The 27,556-nt window shown below is 47.8% G+C and overlaps 1 protein-coding gene across 2 annotated transcripts; it reads right to left on the reverse strand.

Annotated features, from left to right (window-relative positions):
- Positions 1–373: 373 nt before the first annotated feature.
- Positions 374–27,556, reverse strand: LOC147010328 (A disintegrin and metalloproteinase with thrombospondin motifs 4-like). Of its 2 annotated transcripts, none has more exons than XM_085859159.1 (9): positions 27,344–27,556; positions 25,071–27,197; positions 21,903–22,035; positions 20,718–20,903; positions 18,874–19,157; positions 18,354–18,540; positions 7,445–7,635; positions 6,948–7,123; positions 374–3,042 (listed from the first exon to the last, which is right to left on the reverse strand). In XM_085859159.1, the coding sequence occupies exons 2-9, from the start codon at positions 26,904–26,906 to the stop codon at positions 2,613–2,615; spliced, it is 3,423 nt and encodes a 1,140-aa protein (XP_085715285.1). In that variant the 5' UTR covers positions 26,907–27,197; positions 27,344–27,556; the 3' UTR covers positions 374–2,612. The 2 variants fall into 2 exon arrangements, with proteins under 2 accessions (XP_085715285.1, XP_085715286.1); XM_085859160.1 differs by having other exon boundaries at positions 27,464–27,547.

Here is a 27,556-nt window from a genome sequence, read left to right on the forward strand (position 1 = left end):
CGTTTGATGAAGGTTTGTGAAAAAGTTAACATGAGTTTTAAAGTAGTCTTCATGCACACACCTGTAATGTTACATACCTGTGCAACAGGTGTTGTTCAGTCCGTGTGTCATGAAGGTGTGAAGGCATCTGTGATGTTAAATCCTCTTTTGGAAGCGCTTTGAGAACTTGACTCGAAATGAAAATCCCTAAATATGTAATTAATTAAGTAATTGGTTAGTTGGTTGTTTGGTTGTTTGATTAGTTGGTTGGGTGGTTGGTTGTCGGTGAATTTGAATGCATGTGCGAGCTGTGTCTTACAGAGTTGGGACATTTTATCGGGGCAGTTTGTCCCACAGGCTAAGGTGAGTCCGTTCGTTTCCACTTACCCAAAGGTGTGTGTGTGTGTGTGTGTGTGTGTGTGTGTGTGTGTGTGTGTGTGTGTGTGTGTGTGTGTGTGTGTGTGTGTGTGTGTGCGCGTGCACATTTGGTAAGAATCAGACCCCACAGTTCAATCGTGCTCTATATTCACCTCGTCTGTGAGAGTCACTATTTTCCTGCTTCCTTGGCTAACGTTCGACGTGATGAAGTCATCGTTATACCTTCTGTGACACACCATTACAAGCTGCCTGGTATTGGGTGGTCTGCCTCACTCGAGACCGAGATTGATGGGAACAGGTGTCTCGAGTTCCCCCAGGTAAAAAAAAAAAAACATATTTATTTATAATTGCCACCATCGAACTTTGTAAGCACATGTTATAGTGTGAACACGTGTGCCATGCAATAATACACCTTTTGGGATTGGGGTCATCGACTGACTTGCCCATCAGGTATCATCGCTGATGCTGCAGATTGAACAAGCTTGGTGTATTAGTTTAGCTCTGTGAGCTCTAAAGCCCCAGGATTCATTCTAAAGCAAAGACTTTCAGCTTAAACATGCAGCTAAAGGGTGACAACAAGGAGGTGTGGTGTGGCTTCTCAGGAGTAGTGCCTCTGCTCCCAGGGTGTGTACTGTGTAGTGCCTGCATGTGTGCTCCCCAGGGTGTGTAGTGCCTGTGTGTGCTCCCCAGGGTGTGTAGTGCCTGCGTGTGTGCTCCCCAGGGTGTGTAGTGTCTGTGTGTGTGCTCCCCAGGGTGTGTAGTGTCTGTGTGTGTGCTCCCCAGGGTGTGTAGTGCCTGTGTGTGCTCCCCAGGGTGTGTAGTGTCTGTGTGTGTGCTCCCCAGGGTGTGTAGTGCCTGTGTGTGCTCCCCATGGTGTGTAGTGCCTGTGTGTGTACTCCCCAGGGTGTGTAGTGCCTGTGTGTGTGCTTCCCAGGGTGTGGAGTGCCTGTGTGTGCTCCCCAGGGTGTGTAGTGCCTGTGTGTGCTCCCCATGGTGTGTAGTGCCTGTGTGTGTACTCCCCAGGGTGTGTAGTGCCTGTGTGTGTGCTTCCCAGGGTGTGGAGTGCCTGTGTGTGCTCCGCAGGTTGTGTAGTGCCTGTGTGTGCTCCGCAGGTTGTGTAGTGCCTGTGTGCTCCCCAGGGTGTGTAGTTCCTGTGTGTGTGCTCCCCAGGGTGTGTAGTGCCTGTGTGTGCTCCCCATGGTGTGTAGTGCCTGTGTATGTACTCCCCAGGGTGTGTAGTGCCTGTGTGTGTGCTTCCCAGGGTGTGGAGTGCCTGTGTGTGCTCCGCAGGTTGTGTAGTGCCTGTGTGTGCTCCCCAGGGTGTGTAGTTCCTGCATGTGTGCTCCCCAGGGTGTGTAGTGCCTGTGTGTGTGCTCCCCAGGGTGTGTAGTACCTGCGCGTGTGCTCCCCAGGGTGTGTAGTGCCTGCGTGTGTGCTCCCCAGGGTGTGTAGTACCTGCGTGTGTGCTCCCTAGGGTGTGTAGTGCCTGCGTGTGTGCTCCCCAGGCTGTGTAGTGCCTGCGTGTGTGCTCCCCAGGCTGTGTAGTGCCTGCGTGTGTGCTCCCCAGGCTGTGTAGTACCTGCGTGTGTGCTCCCCAGGCTGTGTAGTGCCTGCGTGTGTGCTCCCCAGGGTGTGTAGTGCCTGCGTGTGTGCTCCCCAGAGTGTGTAGTGCCTGTGTGCATGTTCTACAAAAAGTAAAACCACGTGATGTGATGTGATGTAAGTGCGGTGTTGATTGTACAAAGGCTCTTTTATTAATAATGATAATTTTTTATTTAATAAGTAACTCGATTTTCTGATCTGGAATAAATAAATCATCTCATCACAGTAACCCTTCACCCAATCCCTTTCCCTCTCCCCCTTTTGATGCACACCTAAGCCATGTAGCATTGTTTCCCAAATGTCAAAATTAATTTACTTAATTTTGTGAATAAATTAGAATATAAAAATAATTATAACAACAACAATGATAATAACAAAAATAAAACAGAGTAGATCATTGCTCCTATATTCACCTAACTTTTACACTTGATGGCACTCTTCCCACCAACCCTCCTATATCACCTGTCCACCTCTATAAATGTCTCACCTTCGCTAAAACCTCGCCACTCGGTGTACATCCTTGTGAATAACTCATTGGAAACGTTCCATCCACTTGTCTACGTACATGCTTATCCTTTAGATATAATGTTCAGCCGAGACCACGGCCCGACAGCTTGTACTTGGGGAGTGGAGAACATTCCATTTGCTTTTCTTCATGAGGTCTCCTTCCCCAGCTTTGGCATGTAGTACAACACCCTGACACCGACTTTCTGCGTCGGCATAAAAGTCAGCACTTCCAGGTGCAGAGGATGTGGCAGGGCCCCGTACCCCCTGATCCGCTGAACCCTGGCCAACGCACCGTTGTACAAAAGCACAGCCCCTCCACCCAGCACCACGTCTCTTCCCCCGGTCGCCAAGGTGTTCACTCCGTTCAACAGGTACTTGAGCTGTGTGAACACCTGCCTTTTTTCTTTCTTCTCGTTCACTCCTGAAATCACCGACTTGCTCTCGGTCTTGTCCTCCCCTTTACTGATGGCCAGGAAAACCATGGGGGGTGCTTTTCCCCCAGAACTTCTCCCTCTCTGCCGGATGTCCAATCCTGTAGCTCCCGCAGGAATCATCGTCATGCTGTTGTATCCCACCCTTGAAAACACGTGAAGCATTCCTTCGTTAGTGTTCCACACTGTACACAAACAAAATCTGTAAATAGTGTTGTGTACAAGATTACATCCATCATTTTGGTATGCCTTCAAACTGGAATGCAATCCTCATTTCGTGTCCTTGTTATTGTTGTTATATCCTCAGTTATAGTGTCTTTGGTTGTTATCTCCATACGTAGTTTTCAGAAGGTGGAACGGAACACATCCAGGTCTCAGGTCTCAAAGTATCCACGTGTGTGTGTGTGTGTGTGTGTGTGTGTGTGTGTGTGTGTGTGTGTGTGTGTGTTTTTGGCTGTGTATGAGCACACTGGTTGGTTGTTTCATGTCCTATATTTTCAGGGAAGGACGAAAGTGGAGTGTTTCCTGTGGACACGACAGTCATTTTATACACTACTCCTTGGGACCATGTTTGTGTTTGTGTTGTTTGAGTGGTAGGTAAATACCATATGTGGATGTGTTTGTTTTGCAAACTTTGGAAAAGCGTTCAAGTATTATTATTCTCTGGCCACAGAAACAATACATATTTGACACTTGCAGACACAGCGGGTCGAAGTTATTGCTTGTTCCCGACAGGATGAATTGTTTGTGTTACTTGAAGCATTTTGGGGGTACAAGGCCAGCCAACCTGCTCCACAGGCCAGAGGGCACAGCAAGGTGAGGTCTTTCTTGTTTTGAGGTTTAGTCACGCTCGTTTGTTGTACCTCGTTAGCAGGTTTAAAGGAACAGACATTCTATGTTCAATGTATTTGTATCCTGTCTGTAGCAACAGACACGCGGAAGGAGAAACGTTCCGGAACGCAAGCACTTGGACAGCAGCCACATGACTGGAGCTGCAGATCTGTAGACAGTAAGCCAAGTTTTCACGATGACTGATGATAAGTTTGGGATTTAATCCAAGACATTTCGCCCACCAGATGGATCAACTCACATCTTTCCTGAACTCCTTCTTTTTTTTTTTTTCACTCTTCCACCATCATGTCCAAAGTTTCTGGACAATCATTTACTCTGTAAACCTTCACTCCCAACTCGAACTCCATTGTGAATTTGCTTTGCTCTTGTGTAAGCATTCTTGTCATGTGCATTACATTCAAGCTGAGATGTCTGACTCTCAGGCCATGTATGCTTGGGATATACTTTCAACTCAGGACTTTGGAGACATGCCGTCGCTGTCTAACAAAGCACAAAATGTTTCACTAAAAAAACCATCATGGAGATGGAGTGTCTTAAAGATACAAGTGAAAGCTAAACGTCACTTCGGGCCATCCATCTTAGCATGGACACAAATATGCAGGGCCCAAAAAGCAAGTCCACTCACAAGTAATGATGCCATTTATGGCCTTGTCCATCAGGCGAACATATCGGGCCCAAAGCTGGACGACCCATACCAAAAATCACCAGGTGAACATGCAGGGCCCAATGCGAGGGCACTTACAGATAAACCTGTGATGTGCTACCTTATCCATCAGGTGAATGTGCCATGGCCAAAGCAAGGCCACCCACAGGTAAAGCCACAATGAGTGGCCTTATCCATCAGGTGAACATGCAGTTCGAAACATGCAGGCCCAAAAGTTTCAAACTTCTCTCCCTTCTCTAAAACCTGGTGCCACCTTATCAAGTCTGTCTCTGGTGTATGCTCCCCTTCTGTCCCATCCCTCTCTTCAAATGGAACCACAGCCAACTCCACTCGTGAGAAGGCTGAATGCCTCAATTCTGTGTTTTCACCCAAATATTGTGTCTCCAACCCCTTACTCACACCAACTCTTTCCTGTCATGCCCACCTGCTCCTTGATTATGTGGCTTTTGTACCTGAACAGATGAAAGATTATGGCAACCCTCGACTCTGATTCAGCAACTGCACTGGACGGCATCAGCTCAGAAGTCCGAAAACATGTTTTGCTGCTCTTGCACAGAATCTCTCTGCCCTTTTACCCTGTCATTTGCACTCAGTCATCTTCTATCGACTTGGAAATCCACCAACGTCACTACATTACATAAAAAAGGTGCAAAAACAGATCCCCTCAACTCCAGACCTATCAGCTCACTTCCAATCATCGGCAAGGTCATGGAATCCATCATCACAGTTGATATAAAATTCCTTTTCTCCAACAGCCTCATCTCAGATCATCAATTCAGATTCACATCAGGTCACTCTTCCTTGGACATGCTGCTTCTACTCTCCCAACAATAGATGTCAGACATTAGATCAGTCATCTCTCTGGATATATCTCGAGCTTTCAATACCGTCTACCATCCTGCCTTGCTCTCCAAACCGTCTGCCTTTGGCATCCAAGGCCAACTCCGCATGTGGATTACTGACTTTCTCTACTCTCATAACCAGCATGTTACTCTCGACGGAATCCTTTAATCTCCTCTCCCTGTCAAGGCTGGAGTGGCCCAGTCCCCTTCTGGATCTTCATCATTGATCCCTCTGGTTCTCTGAAAATCCTCTTTATCTCTTTGCTGATGACTCCACCCTCTGTCGTGACATCCCTCAACATTCCGACACACATGCAGCAGCCTCTTCCCTCTCCTCAGACATTGACAAAATCACAAACTGGTCAAAACCTTGGAATATGTCTTTTAATCCTGAGAAATCCTTCTCTCGCTCTATCTCTCTGATAGGACCGTACCACAAACCCTCCCATCTACTTTCTCAACAACCCTCTCAAAGAAGTTTACCCACTGAAACTCTTGGGTCTCACTATCAGCCATGATCTCGCTTGGGTAATTCACATTTCTAAGTTAGCCTCGAAAGCCAGGTGCCAACTGGGCATCCTCCGTCATGCGAAGTCCTTCCTTGGCACACCACCTGAGCTCCTTTCCACCGAGAAGGCTTTCATTTGCAGCTCAACAGAGTACTGCTCTCTCCTCTGGGCTGGCTGGCTTCCCTGCCTCACATCTTGCTCAGCTTGACGCCATGGAAACCAAGGCCTTCAACATAATTGGAATCACCCACGATGAAGCTGAGTCTATGGGCCAATCACTAATGCCATCGCCAACAGTTTGATCTTCTTCTTCCGTCTCTTTTCTGGTTTTGCATCCTTTGTCCTTCCAGGTATATGCAGGTGCTACACTGTCCACCAGCAACCCCCCCCCCAAGTGAAACTGCTAAAATCCAGTACCACAGCTCACCTTCATTCATTTATTCCTATATTTTGTTTTTTCCCCCCACTTGTGGCACCAACTTCCACGTCTCGTCAATTTCATTCCTCTCTCCAGGTTTTCAAAACAGCTGTTCACCACCGTCTCAGATCGTCCCTAATCCAAAGCCATGATATTTTCTCCACTCGTTAAACCGCCCCTACCCCTCCTAAAATTTTGCTTCTGTACCCATCTTGTCCACCCCTTGTGTTCTTCCCTAACCCTCATCGTTACCTGCATCCGGTGTTTGTCCGTCTCAGTCTATTTTCTCCCTCCACCCTGCTGTTGGCATTTCCCCCTTTCTCCTGCTGTCCCCTTAATTATGCTGCGTCCTGATATGTTCTGTGTTCTAGCTCTTCCATGAGCCTCAACTATGTATCCAAAAAAAAAAAAAAGAAGAAGCAGGATTTGTGAATATACATCCAAATGTTTCACGTTATTGGACTTGGGCAGGTCTTCAATGATCTTTCATGAAGATGGGCCAATATCCCAATGATAACGTAATCTCCGTCATAATAATGTGCAGAACATGGAGGGAACCAACATTCTGAACAGGCATCCATGAAAATACACTTCTCCACGTGGGAGGATGAAATTCCACGAAAATGGATGATGTGTACTGGTCACGCGTGTCTAAATGTCTCTATTTTCCAGCCTTGGACATCTCGGACAGCAAGACAAATGCTTAATTTATTAAATAAAGTCAAAGAAGGGTGTGTGGAAAGAATATCGAAAATGGAAACTCACTTGACCTGATTGAATGATAGGCTGACTCGGACACAACCACTTCCATCACCTCCACACACACCGCAACGGTCTAAACGAACCCGCGAGCCCAGGACACCATCACATCCGGCAGGACGGCATCGGCCACGTACGCAAACCCCAGGAACAGTCGGACCACAAGGCGTCCCATCAAAAACCTGGTACAGGTGAGGAAACATAGGGGAGGCAGAAATGAAGAAATGTCCGTCTTCATCTGATGGCACCAACAGCATCGAGCACCTTAAGGTTCAGCTCTACATAATCAGCACTACGTCTTCCACTGGACCTACCACCTCCTCACTCAAATTCCTCTCCTCAGCAACCAAGGTTGCAATTTATTGTAAAACTCTCGAGTCAATGCAATAATGAAAATAAATATATAAATATTGAATCAGGATTGAGTAGGGCAGGGTGGGGCTTTGGGGTGTGCAGGGGTACGTGAGGGGGTGAGGGGTGGTGGAGGAAAGAGACTTTCATACCCTTGGCTTAAGAATGGCGTAGAAGTTAGTGCCAGAACCTTGACACACCAGCTTGCAATGATCTTCTGCTGGAACACCAGTGTATTTGGGAGTCCAGGAGTTGGGCATTCCGTTCAGGGCTCTGAGGTCTCCCATGGGGCTCAGGAGGCGCTGGTTGAAAGCGGAACACTGTTCCTCTCGGAATGAGAGAGCTGAAAGGAGAGGGAGCAATGAAGATGTTGCGGTTTAAGTGAAGTGAGTCCAACAGTGATTCGTTCATGCTCGAAAGGGCCAAAGCTAGATTTATCCGTTCGGTAGTCTGCCATGTGATCTACTCACTACCTTAATCAAGCAAGATGTTGCATCACTCGAGTAAGGCACTAGAGGGAGACGTTGGACAGAAAATTGAAGTATCTGCATGTAAGCCAAATGGTGTCCACCATCATGTATGGAGGGTGGAAGGGAGTGGGGGGTGGGGGGGGGGTGAGGATGAAGGTGGGGGTGACATTAGGAGATGTGATTGAGGGAGCATCTCCATCTACCTGTACCGTGTGATGAAAGTAGCCTTACAGTAGTGGGCAGCCTACGCTGTCCAGTGTTTACCACTAGGGGCCCACCAGCTCGAGGTTGAGTGTGCACTGGGCTTTGGCAACAAAATGTGCATTTCATGAATTAGTATGAGTTGGCAGAATGAGTTTGACTCCGAGAGGTGAATTAGGACGAGGTGGACTCCTATAGGTACACATTCACACTCGCCGTTTGAGCTGTCGAGCCTTGGATCGAATCTCGACCCAGCTATAAACTGTCATCCTGGTGTTTCACAGGCAATGCGAGGCATCAATGTGTGTGTGTGTCTTCCCACGGATGGACATTAAGCCGAGTGTCCTGTCTGCAGCATCAGTTGATGGACGTTAAAGATCCCTCAGTATCCTTGGCGAAAAGTAAGCAAGCTATCGCCGGCACATGAACAAATTCCTCATTCCTGCTCTCACCTACATGGGGCACTGCATCAGCGGCACAGCCACACTCCTAGCAACGTTGCTGCCAGCAGTCATAGGATGCATAATTGAAATGATGAATGTATCTGGATGGGTGCATGATCACCAGGTGTGTCAAGATCAACGAATCATGATCTACCATTGGGTTGAAGCTTACACTGTACCTGTGACACTGCACCTGTGACACTGCACCTGTTACACTGTACCTGTGACACTGCACCTGTGATGCTGCACCTGTGACACTGCACCTGTGACGCTGTACCTGTGACGCTGTGCCTGTTACACTGTACCTGTGACACTGCACCTGTGACGCTGCACCTGTTACGCTCTACCTGTTACACTGTACCTGTGACACTGCACCTGTTACGCTGCACCTGTTACGCTCTACCTGTTACACTGTACCTGTTACGCTGTACCTGTTACGCTGTACCTGTTACACTGTACCTGTGACGCTGCACCTGTGACACTGCACCTGTTACACTGTACCTGTGACACTGCACCTGTGACGCTGCACCTGTTACGCTCTACCTGTTACGCTGTACCTGTTACGCTGTACCTGTTACACTGTACCTGTTACGCTGTACCTGTTACGCTCTACCTGTTACGCTGTACCTGTTACGCTGTACCTGTTACGCTGTACCTGTTACGCTGTACCTGTTACACTGTACCTGTTACGCTGTGCCTGTTACACTGTACCTGTTACACTGTACCTGTTACGCTGTACCTGTTACGCTGTACCTGTTACGCTGTACCTGTTACGCTGCACCTGTTACACTGCACCTGTTACACTGCACCTGTTACACTGTACCTGTTACACTGCACCTGTTACACTGTACCTGTGACACTGTACCTGTTTCATTGTACTCTGAGTGATCATTCCATTGTTTTAATGGCATGATTATGGTTCCCAGAGGGAGGCATTAAGTGTTTTGTCTTGGTCTCCATGGTGTCTCGCTTTTTCATTATTCCCGCACTTTCGAAGAAAAGCGGGAATATTGTGATTGTCTCCGCCGTCCGTCCGTACGTCCGTACGTCCGTCTTACCCTGCAACTCCTCCTACACCCTTTGAAATAGGAACTAGAAACTTTGGGACATAGTAGATATATGTATGGGGAAGGGCACAGCACTGTCGGAGTTTTGGTATGACCCCTAGGGGCTGGGCCAGAGGGGTTGGGGTCATGGGAGTGATTTTTTTTTTTTTAATTCTCTTATAGCTTTTTAAATCAAACATATTCATGAGTTGTACATTTAACAACATATTTTTTTTAAACACATGATGATCAAAGGGTGCTTGGGGGGGGCGGGGGGGTAGGGGGTACTTAGCGGATAGGGGGTCAAAATAGCTCCTCCTACACCGTTTGAGATAGGAACTAGAAACTTTGGGACACAGTAGATATATGTATGGGGAAGGGCACAACACTGTCGGAGTTTTGATATGACCCCTAGGGGCTGGGCCAGAGGGGGTGTGGTCATGGGGGCTGATTTTTTTAAGTGTATTTACCATTGTACATGGTAAATTATTTTATAAAGACCTTACTTATGTGGCCCCCATGAGTGACAAACAGTCACAGGTTTTGCTGTATTTATCTAATTGATGATGAATAATTATAATTAATATTATACACAGTTCATTCCTATGATTAAATTGATGCCCAGTTCTATATTGCTGGACAATGTTAAATTAATGTTTCATGAAATGTTGACATGCTTGCAATGACTTCTGATTTAGTAAACATAGTCAGTCTTTGGTCATAAAGCACATCAAATAGAAAAGAATAGTCAATCCATTTTGCAAGATAAAATTTCACCGAGCGTTAATGGGACAAAGCAGTGCGCGTGGGAATATGCGATGGTGTGCCATCGACAACGTAGTTCTAGTTATCTTTGTTGTGCACTGAGGTGTTTTGAATTATAAGTCGTAGGTATGTTTTTGCTTCATGCACCTAACCAGGATTTTTTTTTTTGCCTACACAGAGCTGTCAGTTGCCAATACACCGCCCAAATAAAGGTATGCGTCAGAAGAACGTGTCGTATGTTTGGAACAAGACCTCGCCTGTAGGGCGGGTACTCGGCATATTAAAATAATTTATTCTTCAATTTTTTTCTTTACTAGTGCGTGCAGGTACGTGCGTGGCCGTACGTGCAAAAAAAAAAAAAACCAAGAAGAAGAATTGTGCCGTCAATTATGACGTCATATCACCGTGTCCTGTCATTGGTTTGGTAAATAAATGGCCATAACTTGTGAGCCAATTGTCCGACTAATATCAAACCTTGAAAAGCCACATACTCGGGTCCCAAGAAATATACGTGGAAAGTTTCAATTAGCTCGGACCAGTGGTTGGCGAGAAACAGCGGTCGCAGACACACACACACACACACACACACACACACACACACACACACACACACACACACACACACACACACACACACACACACACACACACACACACACACACACACACACACACACACACACACACACACACACTGCTGGAATTATAGATAGATTATTAACCATGCTTGAAACAGATCAGAGGTTCTTGATGACAGGGTTATAATACTGGATGTGTCACCACTCCAACACAGTTATCTAAATATGCACAGATACTGCATATGTATATATATATATATATATATATATAATTTTTTTTTTCAATTTACAGCAATTTAAATCTTTTCAATTTTAAATTATTTATTTTTAATTTTTTAATTGTGCCATTATTATTATGATTTTATTTATTTAATTTTCCATCCATCCATCCATTGGGACCATAGTCTGTGCAGGGCGTTGGTGCCACCTAAGCAGTCTCCTTGGCTATTGGGCACAATACTGGACGGGTCACCACTCCGACACAGGATACCAGCAAGCTGGCACTCATTTTGCCGACCTCAGAAGAATGACAGGCAGAGTCAACCCCACCTGGTATTAATTCAACAGCCAGGCAGGATTTTAACTCAGAACCCGAGGATCCCAAGCCCACCACTGTTGCCACGAAGCCAACATCAGGCATTTTTAATTTTCCCATTATTTAATTTTAATGGTGTAATGAACCCTTTGGAAAAAAAAAAACCTCGTACTAGCTCTCTGATGGTGAGGGTGAGTGCAAACCTCACACGAGCTCCTTAATGGTGAGGGGAGTGCGAACCTCACACGAGCTCTCTAATGGTGAGGGTGAGTGCGAACCTCACACGAGCTCTCTGATGGTGAGGGTGAGTGCGAACCTCACACGAGCTCTTTAATGGTGAGGGTGAGTGTGAACCTCACACGAGCTCTCAAGGTGAGGGTGAGTGTGAACCTCACATGAGTTCTCTAATGGTGAGGGTGAGTGCAAACCTCACATAAGCTCTCTAATGGTGAGGGTGAGTGCGAACCTCACATGAGCTCTCTAATGGTGAAGGTGAATGCGAACCTCACACGAGCTCTCCAATGGTGAGGGTGAGTGCGAACCTCACATGAGCTCTCTAATGGTGAGGCTGAGTGCGAATCTCACACGAGCTCTCTAATGGTGAGGCCGAGTGCGAATCTCACATGAGCTCTCTAATGGTGAGGCTGAGTGCGAATCTCACACGAGCTCTCTAATGGTGAGGCTGAGTGCGAATCTCACACGAGCTCTCTATTGGTGAGGCTGAGTGTGAATCTCACACGAGCTCTCTAATGGTGAGGCTGAGTGCGAATCTCACATGAGCTCTCTAATGGTGAGGGTGAGTGCAAACTTCACATGAGCTCTCTAATGGTGAGTCTGAGTGCGAATCTCACATGAGCTCTCTAATGGTGAGGTTGAGTGCGAATCTCACACGAGCTCTCTCATGGTGAGGCTGAGTGTGAATCTCACATGAGCTCTCTAATGGTGAGGCTGAGTGCAAACTTCACACGAGCTCTCGAATGGTGAGGCTGAGTGCGAATCTCACACGAAATCTCAAATGGTGAGGCTGAGTGCGAACCTCACACAAGCTCTCTAATAGTGAGGCTGAGTGCGAACCTCGTACAAGCTTTCAAATGGTGAGTGTGAACTTTGTAAAGCTTTGTCTCATGGTGAGTGAGAACCTTGAAAAGCTCTTACTAATGGTGAGTGCCAACCTCATACGAGCTCTTTTTAATGGTGAGTGTGAACCTCTTGCTCACTCTCTCATGGTGAGTGTGAACCTTGTGCTCAGTCTCTCTAGTGGTGAGTGTGAACCTCGTGCTCACTCTCTCTAATGGTTAATTATGAACCTCATGCTCACTCTCTCTAATGGTGAGTGTGAACCTCGTGCTCACTCACTCTCTCTCATGGTGAGTGTGAAGCTCGTGCACACTCTAATGGTGAGTGTTAACCTCGTGCTCACTCTCTCTATTGGTGAGTGTGAACCTTGTGCTCACTCTCTAATGGTGAGTGCAAACCTGGTGCTCACTCTCTCTAATGGTGATTGTGAACTTCGTGCTCACTCTCTCTAATGGTGAGTGTGAACCTCGTGCTCACTCTCTCTCTAATGGTGAGTGTGAACCTCGTGCTCACTCTCTCTAATGGTGATTGTGAACCTCGTGCTCACTCTCTCTAATGGTGAGTGTGAACCTCGTGCTCACTCTCTCTCATGGTGAGTGTGAACCTCGTGCTCACTCTCTCTAATGGTGAGTGTGAACCTCGTGCTCACTCTCTCTAATGGTGAGTGTGAACCTCATGCTCACTCTCTCTAATGGTGAGTGTGAACCTCATGCTCACTCTCTCTAATGGTGAGTGTGAACCTCGTGCTCACTCTCTCTAATGGTGAGTGTGAACCTCGTGCTCACTCTCTCTAATGGTGAGTGTGAACCTCGTGCTCACTCTCTCTAATGGTGAGTGTGAACCTCGTGCTCACTCTCTCTAATGGTGAGTGTGAACCTCGTGCTCACTCTCTAATGGTGATTGTGAACCTGGTGCTCACTCTCTAATGGTGATTGTGAACCTCGTGCTCACTCTCTCTAATGGTGAGTGTGAACCTCGTGCTCACTCTCTCTAATGGTTAATTAAGAACCTCATGCTCACTCTCTCTAATGGTGAGTGTGAACCTCATGCTCACTCTCTCTAATGGTGAGTGTGAACCTCGTGCACACTCTCTCTAATGGTGAGTGTGAACCTCGTGCTCACTCTCTCTAATGGTGAGTGTGAACCTCGTGCTCACTCTCTCTCATGGTGAGTGTGAAACTCGTGCTCACTCTCTCTAATGGTTAATTAAGAACCTCATGCTCACTCTCTCTAATGGTGAGTGTGAACCTCGTGCTCACTCTCTCTAATGGTGAGTGTGAACCTCGTGCACACTCTCTCTAATGGTGAGTGTGAACCTCGTGCTCACTCTCTCTAATGGTGAGTGTGAACCTCGTGCTGACTCTCTCTAATGGTGAGTGTGAACCTCGTGCACACTCTCTCTAATGGTGAGTGTGAACCTCGTGCTCACTCTCTCTAATGGTGAGTGTGAACCTCATGCTCACTCTCTCTAATGGTGAGTGTGAACCTCGTGCTCACTCTCTCTCATGGTGAGTGTGAACCTCGTGCTCACTCTCTCTAATGGTTAATTAAGAACCTCATGCTCACTCTCTCTAATGGTGAGTGTGAACCTCGTGCTCACTCTCTCTAATGGTGAGTGTGAACCTCGTGCACACTCTCTCTAATGGTGAGTGTGAACCTCATGCTCACTCTCTCTAATGGTGAGTGTGAACCTCGTGCTGACTCTCTCTAATGGTGAGTGTGAACCTCGTGCACACTCTCTCTAATGGTGAGTGTGAACCTCGTGCTCACTCTCTCTAATGGTGAGTGTGAACCTCATGCTCACTCTCTCTAATGGTGAGTGTGAACCTCGTGCTCACTCTCTCTAATGGTGAGTGTGAACCTCGTGCTCACTCTCTCTAATGGTGATTGTGAACCTCGTGCTCACTCTCTCTAATGGTGAGTGTGAACCTCGTGCTCACTCTCTCTAATGGTGAGTGTGAACCTCGTGCTCACTCTCTCTAATGGTGAGTGTGAACCTCGTGCTCACTCTCTCTAATGGTGAGTGTGAACCTCGTGCTCACTCTCTCTAATGGTGAGTGTGAACCTCATGCTCACTCTCTCTAATGGTGAGTGTGAACCTCATGCTCACTCTCTCTAATGGTGAGTGTGAACCTCGTGCTCACTCTCTCTAATGGTGAGTGTGAACCTCCTGCTCACTCTCTAATGGTGATTGTGAACCTGGTGCTCACTCTCTAATGGTGATTGTGAACCTCGTGCTCACTCTCTCTAATGGTGAGTGTGAACCTCGTGCTCACTCTCTCTAATGGTGAGTGTGAACCTCGTGCTCACTCTCTCTAATGGTGAGTGTGAACCTCTTGCTCACTCTCTCTAATGGTGAGTGTGAATCTCGTGCTCATTCTCTCTCATGGTGAGTGTGAACCTCGTGCTCACTCTCTCTAATGGTTAATTAAGAACCTCATGCTCACTCTCTCTAATGGTGAGTGTGAACCTCATGCTCACTCTCTCTAATGGTGAGTGTGAACCTCGTGCACACTCTCTCTAATGGTGAGTGTGAACCTCGTGCTCACTCTCTCTAATGGTGAGTGTGAACCTCGTGCTCACTCTCTCTCATGGTGAGTGTGAACCTCGTGCTCACTCTCTCTAATGGTTAATTAAGAACCTCATGCTCACTCTCTCTAATGGTGAGTGTGAACCTCATGCTCACTCTCTCTAATGGTGAGTGTGAACCTCATGCTCACTCTCTCTAATGGTGAGTGTGAACCTCATGCTCACTCTCTCTAATGGTGAGTGTGAACCTCGTGCTCACTCTCTCTAATGGTGATTGTGAACCTCGTGCTCACTCTCTCTAATGGTGAGTGTGAACCTCGTGCTCACTCTCTCTAATGGTGAGTGTGAACCTTGTGCTCACTCTCTCTAATGGTGAGTGTGAACCTCGTGCTCACTCTCTCTAATGGTGAGTGTGAACCTCATGCTCACTCTCTCTAATGGTGAGTGTGAACCTCATGCTCACTCTCTCTAATGGTGAGTGTGAACCACGTGCTCACTCTCTCTAATGGTGAGTGTGAACCTCCTGCTCACTCTCTAATGGTGATTGTGAACCTGGTGCTCACTCTCTAATGGTGATTGTGAACCTCGTGCTCACTCTCTCTAATGGTGAGTGTGAACCTCGTGCTCACTCTCTCTAATGGTGAGTGTGAACCTCGTGCTCACTCTCTCTAATGGTGAGTGTGAACCTCTTGCTCACTCTCTCTAATGGTGAGTGTGAATCTCGTGCTCATTCTCTCTCATGGTGAGTGTGAACCTCGTGCTCACTCTCTCTCATGGTGAGTGTGAACCTCGTGCTCACTCTCTCTAATGGTTAATTAAGAACCTCATGCTCACTCTCTCTAATGGTGAGTGTGAACCTCATGCTCACTCTCTCTAATGGTGAGTGTGAACCTCGTGCACACTCTCTCTAATGGTGAGTGTGAACCTCGTGCTCACTCTCTCTAATGGTGAGTGTGAACCTCGTGCTCACTCTCTCTAATGGTGAGTGTGAACCTCGTGCTCACTCTCTCTAATGGTTAATTAAGAACCTCATGCTCACTCTCTCTAATGGTGAGTGTGAACCTCGTGCACACTCTCTCTAATGGTGAGTGTGAACCTCGTGCTCACTCTCTCTAATGGTGAGTGTGAACCTCGTGCACACTCTCTCTAATGGTGAGTGTGAACCTCGTGCTCACTCTCTCTAATGGTGAGTGTGAACCTCGTGCTGACTCTCTCTAATGGTGAGTGTGAACCTCGTGCACACTCTCTCTAATGGTGAGTGTGAACCTCGTGCTCACTCTCTCTAATGGTGAGTGTGAACCTCATGCTCACTCTCTCTAATGGTGAGTGTGAACCTCATGCTCACTCTCTCTAATGGTGAGTGTGAACCTCATGCTCACTCTCTCTAATGGTGAGTGTGAACCTCATGCTCACTCTCTCTAATGGTGAGTGTGAACCTCGTGCACACTCTCTCTAATGGTGAGTGTGAACCTCGTGCTCACTCTCTCTAATGGTGAGTGTGAACCTCGTGCTGACTCTCTCTAATGGTGATTGTGAACCTCGTGCACACTCTCTCTAATGGTGAGTGTGAACCTCATGCTCACTCTCTCTAATGGTGAGTGTGAACCTCGTGCACACTCTCTCTAATGGTGAGTGTGAACCTCGTGCTCACTCTCTCTAATGGTGAGTGTGAACCTCGTGCACACTCTCTCTAATGGTGAGTGTGAACCTCGTGCTCACTCTCTCTAATGGTGAGTGTGAACCTCGTGCTGACTCTCTCTAATGGTGAGTGTGAACCTCGTGCACACTCTCTCTAATGGTGAGTGTGAACCTCGTGCTCACTCTCTCTAATGGTGAGTGTGAACCTCATGCTCACTCTCTCTAATGGTGAGTGTGAACCTCATGCTCACTCTCTCTAATGGTGAGTGTGAACCTCATGCTCACTCTCTCTAATGGTGAGTGTGAACCTCATGCTCACTCTCTCTAATGGTGAGTGTGAACCTCGTGCACACTCTCTCTAATGGTGAGTGTGAACCTCGTGCTCACTCTCTCTAATGGTGAGTGTGAACCTCGTGCTGACTCTCTCTAATGGTGAGTGTGAACCTCGTGCACACTCTCTCTAATGGTGAGTGTGAACCTCGTGCTCACTCTCTCTAATGGTGAGTGTGAACCTCGTGCTGACTCTCTCTAATGGTGATTGTGAACCTCGTGCACACTCTCTCTAATGGTGAGTGTGAACCTCGTGCTCACTCTCTCTAATGGTGAGTGTGAACCTCATGCTCACTCTCTCTAATGGTGAGTGTGAACCTCATGCTCACTCTCTCTAATGGTGAGTGTGAACCTCATGCTCACTCTCTCTAATGGTGAGTGTGAACCTCGTGCACACTCTCTCTAATGGTGAGTGTGAACCTCGTGCTCACTCTCTCTAATGGTGAGTGTGAACCTCGTGCTGACTCTCTCTAATGGTGATTGTGAACCTCGTGCACACTCTCTCTAATGGTGAGTGTGAACCTCATGCTCACTCTCTCTAATGGTGAGTGTGAACCTCGTGCACACTCTCTCTAATGGTGAGTGTGAACCTCGTGCTCACTCTCTCTAATGGTGAGTGTGAACCTCGTGCACACTCTCTCTAATGGTGAGTGTGAACCTCGTGCTCACTCTCTCTAATGGTGAGTGTGAACCTCGTGCTGACTCTCTCTAATGGTGAGTGTGAACCTCGTGCACACTCTCTCTAATGGTGAGTGTGAACCTCGTGCTCACTCTCTCTAATGGTGAGTGTGAACCTCATGCTCACTCTCTCTAATGGTGAGTGTGAACCTCATGCTCACTCTCTCTAATGGTGAGTGTGAACCTCATGCTCACTCTCTCTAATGGTGAGTGTGAACCTCATGCTCACTCTCTCTAATGGTGAGTGTGAACCTCGTGCACACTCTCTCTAATGGTGAGTGTGAACCTCGTGCTCACTCTCTCTAATGGTGAGTGTGAACCTCGTGCTGACTCTCTCTAATGGTGAGTGTGAACCTCGTGCACACTCTCTCTAATGGTGAGTGTGAACCTCGTGCTCACTCTCTCTAATGGTGAGTGTGAACCTCGTGCTGACTCTCTCTAATGGTGATTGTGAACCTCGTGCACACTCTCTCTAATGGTGAGTGTGAACCTCGTGCTCACTCTCTCTAATGGTGAGTGTGAACCTCATGCTCACTCTCTCTAATGGTGAGTGTGAACCTCATGCTCACTCTCTCTAATGGTGAGTGTGAACCTCATGCTCACTCTCTCTAATGGTGAGTGTGAACCTCATGCTCACTCTCTCTAATGGTGAGTGTGAACCTCGTGCACACTCTCTCTAATGGTGAGTGCGAACGTCGTGCTAGCTCTGTGAGTTGTTCATCATGGCCCATTTGCTGCATGATGGTGAACGAGTACAAGCCACACACTCACCGTTGCCATTGGGACATGGCTTTGTGTTGCATGATCGCATTCGCAGTTGCCGTCCACGGCAAAAATCTCCTCCAGCACGTGGGGTGGGCCGGGTGCAGGTACGTCGTGCCTCCTGCACACCGGCGTTGCAGGACCGAGAGCACGGACCCCAAGCCGCCCATGGGGCCCAGCCACCCGCAATGGGGACCTGTGGGGGAGGGAATGAAAGGAGAATGTGAAACAACACGCTGGAGCAGTGACAGATCCCAAAGAATTCGAATAGACAGATAGCCAGGTTTAAAAGAAGATAAACTTGTTGTTATTTCCTTGGACCTGTGAATTACCAGGGGGACAATTTATCTTCGGATAAGGAATCAAACCCAGACTGGACCATTCAAAGCTGAATTTGCTACCTCTGAGCGATCCTGTAAGTTCAGTCAGATATGAAAATTGGCAAAATGTTGGGATTTTATCAACATGAGAGCTTGTGAGAAACCCTCCTCCAGAGTAAATGTGACAATGTGCACATACTCATACACACCTGATGATGTTTGGATTTCTGGACACAGCGACTGTGCAGACAGGCATGATTTGGCCCACACGACGAGCCATCTGCCCACGGGGCCCCACGGCTTCGGCACGATCCCGGTTCCGTCCCCGTCCCAAGACTTTGAGTACACCAAAGCACCGCGCAGGATGATCCAACTCGCGAGCAGTGCACCCAGCCTTTTCCAAACTGTGCCTGGCACTGAAAATTCAAATCCAGTGTCCAGCCAGGATTTGGGGAGAGCGGCTGAGAGGAGGGCCGTTGTCTGAGGCACTTCCCTTGGGGTAAGAAAGATTGACAGAGATGTAACTATGTGGAGGGCACAGTGGATGTTACAAGCATCAAGACATGGTGCTAACAAACATGGAGGTCGCATGGGCGATGTTGACAAACATGAGTAATGGGAGTGGCATCGACAAGCGTGAAGGACGTGCCGGCAGCACCGGAGTGCATGGGGCACGCTCCGGAATGTGTGGAGGACGTGCCGGAATGTCTGCGGGACACGCCGGAATGTGTGGGGGACATGCCGGAATGTGTGGGGGACACGCCGGAATGTGTGGGGGACACGCCGGAATGTGTGGGGGACACGCCGGAATGTGTGGGGGACATGCCGGAATGTGTGGGGGACATGCCGGAATGTGTGGGGGACATGCCGGAATGTGTGCGGGACATGCCGGAGTGCATAGGGCACGCTCCGGAATGCGTGGGAGACATGCCAGAATGTGTACGGGACACGCCGGAATGTGTGGGGAACGTGCCAGAATGTGTGCGGGACATGCTGGAGTGCATGGGGCATGTTCCGGAATGCGTGGGGGACATGCCGGAATGTGTACGGGACACGCCAGAATGTGTGGGGGACGCGCCGGAATGTATCGGGGGCGCGCCAGAATGTATCGGGGACATGCCAGAATGTGTGGGGGACACGCCGGAATGTGTGGGGGATGTGCCGGAATGTGTGGGGGACACTGTCAAGTCTGACGGACGCACAGGTGATCCCAGCAAGTCTGGGGGACACACAGGTGATGCAGGCAAGTCTGGGGGACGCACGGGTGATGCCAGAAAGTCTGGGGGACACATGGGTGATGCCAGCAAGTCAGGGGGACGCACGGGTGATGCCAGCAAGACAGGGGGACGCATGGGTGATGCCGGCAAGTCTGGGGGACGCACGGGTGATGCCGGCAAGTCTGGGGGACGCACGGGTGATGCCGGCAAGTCTGGGGGACGCACGGGTGATGCCGGCAAGTCTGGGGAATGCATGGGTGATGCTGGCAAGTCTGGGGGATGCACGGGCAATGCTGGCAAGTCTGGGGTATGCAGGACGATGCCGGCAAGTCTGGGGATGCACGGGCGGTGCCAGCAAACATGGGGGATGCCTGGGTGGCAATGGCAAACGTAAAGGAACATGTGGCCGGCACCGGCAAGTGAGAGAGACACGGGGGCGGTGCCACTAAAGGTGAGAGATGCACTTGTGACTATGGGAGATGAGTGGGCAAGCCCGACAAGTGGGGGAGATGTGCAGTTGGCCCTGCCAATTGTTGTAGATGTGGGGGGTGGGCCCGTCAACTGTAGGAGATGCGAGGGTGATCATGACAAGCTTGAAAGATGAGAGGGCAGACCAGGCAAGCATGGGAGAGTAGCAGGCAGCCCTGACAAGCATGAGACACGTGGGCTGCTTCACACAGCATACGAGACATACGGGCTGCCTCAACTAGTGTATATTTGTGGTTTTTGGAAAAGGGTGAATAAATGCATGAAGAGAGAAATAATGATGAAGGTAATTGGATAATGAAGCACATGTTGGAAAGGGGATATTGATAAGGAAAATGATAGGACCTTACCATGGCCAGCATCAAAGAAATCCATGAGATGCCTCGCACTGCACTGTGACCACGGCTTGTCCATTGAAACGCTCCGCAGTGTCTCACCCATTACATGTCCTTGAACTCCGGAGGAGGTGGGAACGGGCAATGAAAGTAAGCGCTGACATTGCTCCGACTCATCGTGGGGGAGGCCGAGAAGATGTCCTGCATGCAGAAAGTGGTGCAAGATGATGGATGGTGGGTGTGATAGCGTAGTGTGAAGGGGTGTTGTGTTCTCATAGTTTTTGTGAACAATCTTGTTGAAATGTTGCATTAGTGTACCAGGCAGCAAGCCCCACTGTCAGGGAGATCCTGTTTTTTTTCATCTGGTTGGGTGAATCGGCAACGTCTTCGTGATCTGCTGAGGAATATTGTTGGGTTTGATTTCTCCCCATTTTATAAACCTCACGGTCTCATTTTTCTTCTGTTTTTACCTTCATTGATATCTCTGTCTCCTCAATCATCAATTTTTGCTTCCCTCTCATCCCCTTTTTTTCTCGATTGGAAAGTGAGTGTGGAAACTATTCGCGTTCTTTTCCCAACATTTTGGCACTTTCTCTCAACACAGGCAGCCAAGAGACAAGCCAACGTCACTGGCCTGCCAGGGAGCCCGTGCTTTGAGGTAACTGGATAGCCCAGCGATGAACTGCAAGCAGTCATGCCAGAAGGGCCATAGTTTGAGTCCCAGACTGACCGCCTGCCATTCCTTATCCCGTGTCTGCTTGTCGAGTTAATGCAGATGGCCTGGAAAGCACGCCGGCACAGATGTGTGATTCAACAATTCCTCTTATTTGTTACGCTGGATGCCTCTTCTTATTAATATAACAAATTATGTGAAATTATTTAGAGATTTTAATTTTTATAACAAATTTAAGAATGAAACAATTTAGCATTAGGTGAGGTTATATTAGTGTTTGGGTTAATTATCATCGACATCTTCCTTTCCCCAAATGTTGGAATAATCAAGCTCGAATCTTCAATTTTACCCTTTGTTTTGCATCCTGATTATGATGTATGAATATTATCGCCATAAACTGCCATGGCGGCGGTGGTGCTGGTGAGGTGAGTGAGCAAGTGAGGTGGTGATGCTGGTGAGACGACTCTGTTAGTTTGGTGGGTTCAATTGAATGCTGATGATTGCAACTCAGGTGTGCTGTCCTGTACCTAGTTCATGTGCAATGGCGAGTGCTGTGTTGACTCCATCGTCCTCCACCACGGCACAGCTTCGGTTCGGGTTGCACACAGTCCCGACCTCTGCCATTCCGAGCGTCTCGCAGTCTTGAGACCCACACAGGTTCTGAGAGAGTGAAGGAGTATAGGTTAGCAAACAGGACTCTCTCTCTCTCTCTCTCTCTCTCTCTCTCTCTCTCTCTCTCTCTCTCTCTCTCTCTCTCTCTCTCTCTCTCTCTCTCTCTCTCTCTCTCTCTCTCTCTCTCTCTCTCTCTCTCTCTCTCTCTCTCTCTCTCTCTCTCTCTCTCTCTCTCTCTCTCTCTCTCTCTCTCTCTCTCTCTCTCTCTCTCTCTCTCTCTCTCTCTCTCTCTCTCTCTCTCTCTCTCTCTCTCTCTCTCTCTCTCTCTCTCTCTCTCTCTCTCTCTCTCTCTCTCTCTCTCTCTCTCTCTCTCTCTCTCTCTCTCTCTCTCTCTCTCTCTCTCTCTCTCTCTCTCTCTCTCTCTCTCTCTCTCTCTCTCTCTCTCTCTCTCTCTCTCTCTCTCTCTCTCTCTCTCTCTCTCTCTCTCTCTCTCTCTCTCTCTCTCTCTCTCTCTCTCTCCCTCTCCCATCAGGTCGGTACAATCGGTCTGCTGAAGTTCCGATCACAAAACCCAAAGGAGTTAGTGACGAGAGGAAGAGGTGTAAAGAGAAAGTGATATCCAAATACAGATCTTTTGATAGGTAATGAACTGATTGTCCATTGTTATGATTGTACGGATGAAGGAGGAAAGGGTAAATCAGAATTTTGGGACAGGGGTGGAGTTACAGGGGAAGGGTGTTGAAAACAAAGCGACGACACAGACAACTGCGAATGAGACAAATCGCCAAGAGTTTGTTTACCATGTTTATTTGATATTGCGTGCATTCGAGAAGGAATGTAAGTTTGCCACATGATCCTGCAGTAGATCTCTACACCACAAAGCAAGATACAAACAGCACAGTTCCTGGCAGTGTTTCGGTGGTTCTGGAATGTCAAGGTTTACTGGCATTTGAAAGAGCGATGACTGTGGTTTAGCTTTGATGAGGTGCTTTAGTGGAAAGCACAGTCAGTAGTCTTATTCTTTGTTTGTATGCAGCACAATGCTGTGGGGGTCAGCCGCTGATGCAGTGCCCCCCCCCGGATGTTAAAGAAGGAATTTGTATTTTGTTCATGGTGTCGGCGATAGCTCGCCTACTCTTCATAAAGGACACATTCGGATCTTTAACGACTAACAACAAATGCTGGAAGGCAGGCCACCTGTTCAACGGACGGTACACACATTGGTGAATCACCCTGCCTGTGAAACACCGGGATGACAGTTTATAGCTGGGTCGGGATTCGAACCCAGACTAGACAGCTCAGAAACGAGTGTGCGTACCTCCAGGTCATCCCGTCAGCCTAGTACAATTGGTGTTCACTCATCAGTGGATCAGCAATAACCAACCAACTGAGCAGTACACGAAGGGGATAGCTGTGCAGGAAAACAATGAGTGATGAACAGAAGGAAGACTCATCTACAAAGTGTTCAATGCTGGAGTCGTTCAGGTAACAACTCAACTAATAGAAATGCTCATTGTGCTCGAATCCACACTCATTGCCACTCTGAGCAGGCAAAGTGTACTTAACAAAGGAGTTCACCACTGGGGTCAATGCTGCTTATTGCTATAGCTCCCTGCTTTGTTATTCTCGACAAGACCACACTTCACCCTAATCCTCACCACAGGTGAAGCTAACCAAACACTAGAACACTTGTATCCTCCTGATGATGGGTTTACTTTCAACAAGACGACAGGTATCACATGCCCAGTCCTATGACGGACACGACAGGTATCTTCCAAGTACAGCACAATATCCTGATGTTAATCGAATTTCTTCTCTTTCAGAAATGAAAATGGCATCAATTATGTTTTTCACCTTTTGTCCCATTATTTGGGGAAAGGGGGCAGGGGTTGGGAGATGTCCCAGAAATGAATGCATGAACATCTCTGAAGCATCCTTTCTGAACCTCGTTACTTCATTGGCGATGAGATTACAAACGCCGCACAGTGGGACCCAATTAAATGTTGGTTGCACGAGCCAATGAAGAGGTCATTGTAACCTTTTGGTCTGCTGCATATCATCCACAGTAAAACTCCTGGCGACTATCTTTACTTCTGTTCCAAGTTTAATCACAGGCCCAAAATGAGGAAAGAATGCGAACCCAGGAATCCGCATGCTATTCTGAGGGTCATGTTCATGCAGGCTTAGGTGATAACCTGGCCTTTAACTATTCCCAGTGACAGTTATCTCATTGCTTACCCGAAGTAGGAGACAATAATAATTAATGGTTATTTAATCCATGTTGGAGTCATCAGCATGAGCGAACAATCTAAAAGGATAACGTGGCCAGGAAAAGTGTGCCTCGCTTGCATGAGCTGCAACTTCATTCGAGTATGGAGTGCTCTTCTTCCAATGTGTTGGCTAAGGTGATCATGCCATCAATGGTCAGAGCATAAGGAATATTTTATACCATTCCTCCTTCAGAGCAAGTGCACGGATTGTGATGTCTCTGTTCTGTTGATTCTGGCTCTCGGTCCGTGCTCCAAGACGTTTCGATGCGGTCTAATTAGGTTCAGGCCGGGGCTCTGGCGCCGGACACTAGATGTTTGATGTCATTTTACTCGAATTCCAAATGGAGAATTATGGAAACATTAGTCATCATGCAGGTACATCCTCGTATCACATGGGGCCTCATCCTCGTATCACATCAAAGGCGGTCACGATACGGCTTCTGATAAGGAAGGTCGTGGTCTATGGCGAACACGTACATCAAATTTGGAACTCGGCCAGGGTCCTGCCGCAAATAGCCACACTTCCAGGAGACTTTGTGCGATCTTTATTATTATCCACACTGTAGTTAGGACAATTGGCTTACCCTCTCGTCAGACAAGCAGCTTGCCTTACAGAGTATGATGCCTCGTCCTGACACCACACGAGAAGTCAGGTTTCATCAGATAAGAAGTTACTGGGAATTGAACCTCAGGCAGTTCATACACAATGAAGTTGCTCACAATTCCTGAATTACAAAACCAAGTGATAAAAGGTCTGAGCAGTCATTAGCCAAAGGCATGTCATGGAAAGGATGCAAAAAGGGTCATTCTTACCTTTCGTGTAATAAGTACAGCAGCATCGTGTTGCCGTTGGAGGTGGGGATGAGCCTCGTTCAAATGCTTTTGCCAATCACAGAAGGATTTGAGCAGCATTGCTGCACTCTCCTTCTGCCTCTTTCCACCGATCCCATAGTCTTTCACCATCTTTTCCTTTCCTGACACCACCACCTTGTCTCCTTTTCCATCAAAGTCTCCACTGTTACCCTCTCCATCTCTAAATCTTCCCCCTCCTCTGTTTCTTCCCCCATTTCCCTCCCCGTGTATCAATGAGTTATCCTCTCCCTCACTAGGTAGTGAAGTGATGCCGGTGATAAACATCCGCAGGCTGCTCTCCAGGCTTCCATCTGCAATCACTCTGGCTGCTCGAGCTCCCATGGTGAGTACATATGCTTCAGCTTGCACGTCATACTCCTGCCTCACGCTGTCGTCCATCACCAAAACCACCTTCAGATGCCGTGGCCGAGAAACGAAGCGCTTTGCACGCCTAGCTGTGTCCCAAGTGGTCTGCACATCAGTCCTGCTTTTCAGAAATGATCTTTTGTTGCTTCTGAAATTTGCTCCACTCTCGGCAAGCAATGAGGTTTTTTTCGTAGTAGTCATGTCGATCATGTCCTTCACTTTATTCTCATTCTCTTCACCCCAAGTTGACTTGAGGTGATCACCACTCTCAGCAGTTTCAAATGTAGCTCCTAATTTTGTGTTATTGAGGATCCATTTTGTAGGTTTCCTTTTCTGGGGAATCTTCTGGCTCTTTTCTGTCTCGTGGTGATTCATAATCTGTTGAACTTCAGTACTTTCTTCCTCTCTACTTTGTTCATTGGAGAAAGACCATGGGCTCTCATGCAAAGTGTGCCTTGCAGAATTCTTTAACTGATCTTCTGACACCTGCTGCTCAGACTCCGTATTCCCTTTTGCTCCACTGGACATCAATAGGTCTTCAAAACTTTCGCTGCTGTTACTCGATTCCCAATCTCCAGCAAAAGTTAACCGATGCACACACGGCCCATGATACTGACTTGCACACACCGAGAAAGGCCCGATTCCCATTTCTTGGCCTCGACTGGAGATAAAGCCTGTTAAAGCCCCACAAATGCTGACCGAGGCATGGCCGATCTTGGGACAGATGGGACAGCTCCGGACAGAGCCAGAAAACAGGCATAAGTGAGGGTCGAGTTGCTGTGGGTTTAACAGATAGTTGAGTGGTTGATTGCTGAGGTCCATGGTTGTTGTTTTGATAGTTGCTCGTCTTGCATCTTTCTTTCTCTCAATGTTCACATTTGCACTCCCCTGCACTGCATCACTTCCTTTACTCTCCACATCCACCTCAACATCTTGCCTTTTCATCTTTTCATCATGAGGTCTTTCTCCACCCTTTGGTACATTTTCTTTGAACTGCATCTCACTCTTCATTTTCATGTTTTTCTTCAGGTCTTCATCCTCTTCCATATTTTTTACTTCCATTTCCATGTTATCACCATGTTTCCTATTCTCCCACCTGTTGTCATCTACTGCACCTCTCCCCTCATGCCCAAAAGAAAACGAATGGAAAGTTTGAGCGAGAGCTGATGCATCAATCTTTAGGTCCAGCCACAATGGTCTCTGAAGTCCGTGAAGCCGGTATTGAACTGCTTGCGGCCCCTCACGAGGGTAGTGATCCTGCTGAGAATCCAGTGGTTGACCTTCTGGGTTACAACGAACAATCAGGATTGGGATTGAATGAACTTCTGGCCGTTTTGCTTCCACCCACGGAGTACCCAAAGGTGCGAGAAGGCTGAGCAGAAGGATTCGGGAAGCTGAGGCAGTTGGAGCCTGGCATTGTGTACAAGACATAGTGTATAAGCTTCAGAGTACCAAACGTGGTTGGAGGTAGAAAGGTGCCCTGAGTGGTTAAGGCTGACTCGGCCACTACAAAAAGTAATAATACGAAGTTACCTGGAATTTGTCTGAGGTTTTAGTTTTATATAGAGATGAGCAGAAGATGTTCAAATGAAGACAGGAGAGGACAGATGAAGATCATTCATTTGGAGGAGGTGAAGTTGAACAGGTTGAGTCGTCAGGTGGAGATGCTCATGGTGAAGCCGAACACTTTGAGACAATCCAACGCAACTGTTGTAGCTGAGCCTGAGGGTTTAAATAGGGGATTGATTTACCTTTATGGTTAACTTGGTGACAAAGTAATAACTTAGTAACTTTGGTCGAACGATGCGACAGGTTGGTAATCCTCAACAATGAATTAAGTTCACAACTCGGTTAGCGACCAATATTACCTTCTCAGTAACTAGCTGGTTCACTGATGCATTGACTAGCAAAACGAAACGAGAATCGAACGACTGACTGCAAGGTTACTATAAGCAATTATTGGCTGGCCAATTCACTAAAGCGCTTACTGCCCAAACTGGAGCTCAGCTATTCACGGGGTCACGCACACTGTCGGCCGAGCAGACTGATTGCCAGAGGTAGGAGCGTGTCCAACTCTCTTA

The sequence above is a fragment of the Eptatretus burgeri genome, chromosome 16 (assembly GCF_056783735.1).
Source record: "Eptatretus burgeri isolate ZD-2024b chromosome 16, Ebu_testis_v1, whole genome shotgun sequence".
NCBI lineage: Eukaryota > Metazoa > Chordata > Myxini > Myxiniformes > Myxinidae > Eptatretus > Eptatretus burgeri.

Coding starts and splice junctions, on each gene's coding strand:
- LOC147010328 (XM_085859159.1), bottom strand. CDS start 26,906: ATGTCTTGTACACAATGCCAGGCTCCAACTGCCTCAGCTTCCCGAATC. Junction 7,636..18,353: donor GCCATGTCCCAATGGCAACG/GTGAGTGTGTGG, acceptor CTCTCCTTTCAG/CTCTCTCATTCCGAGAGGAA. Junction 3,043..6,947: donor CTATCATTCAATCAGGTCAA/GTGAGTTTCCAT, acceptor CGTGTTTTCAAG/GGTGGGATACAACAGCATGA.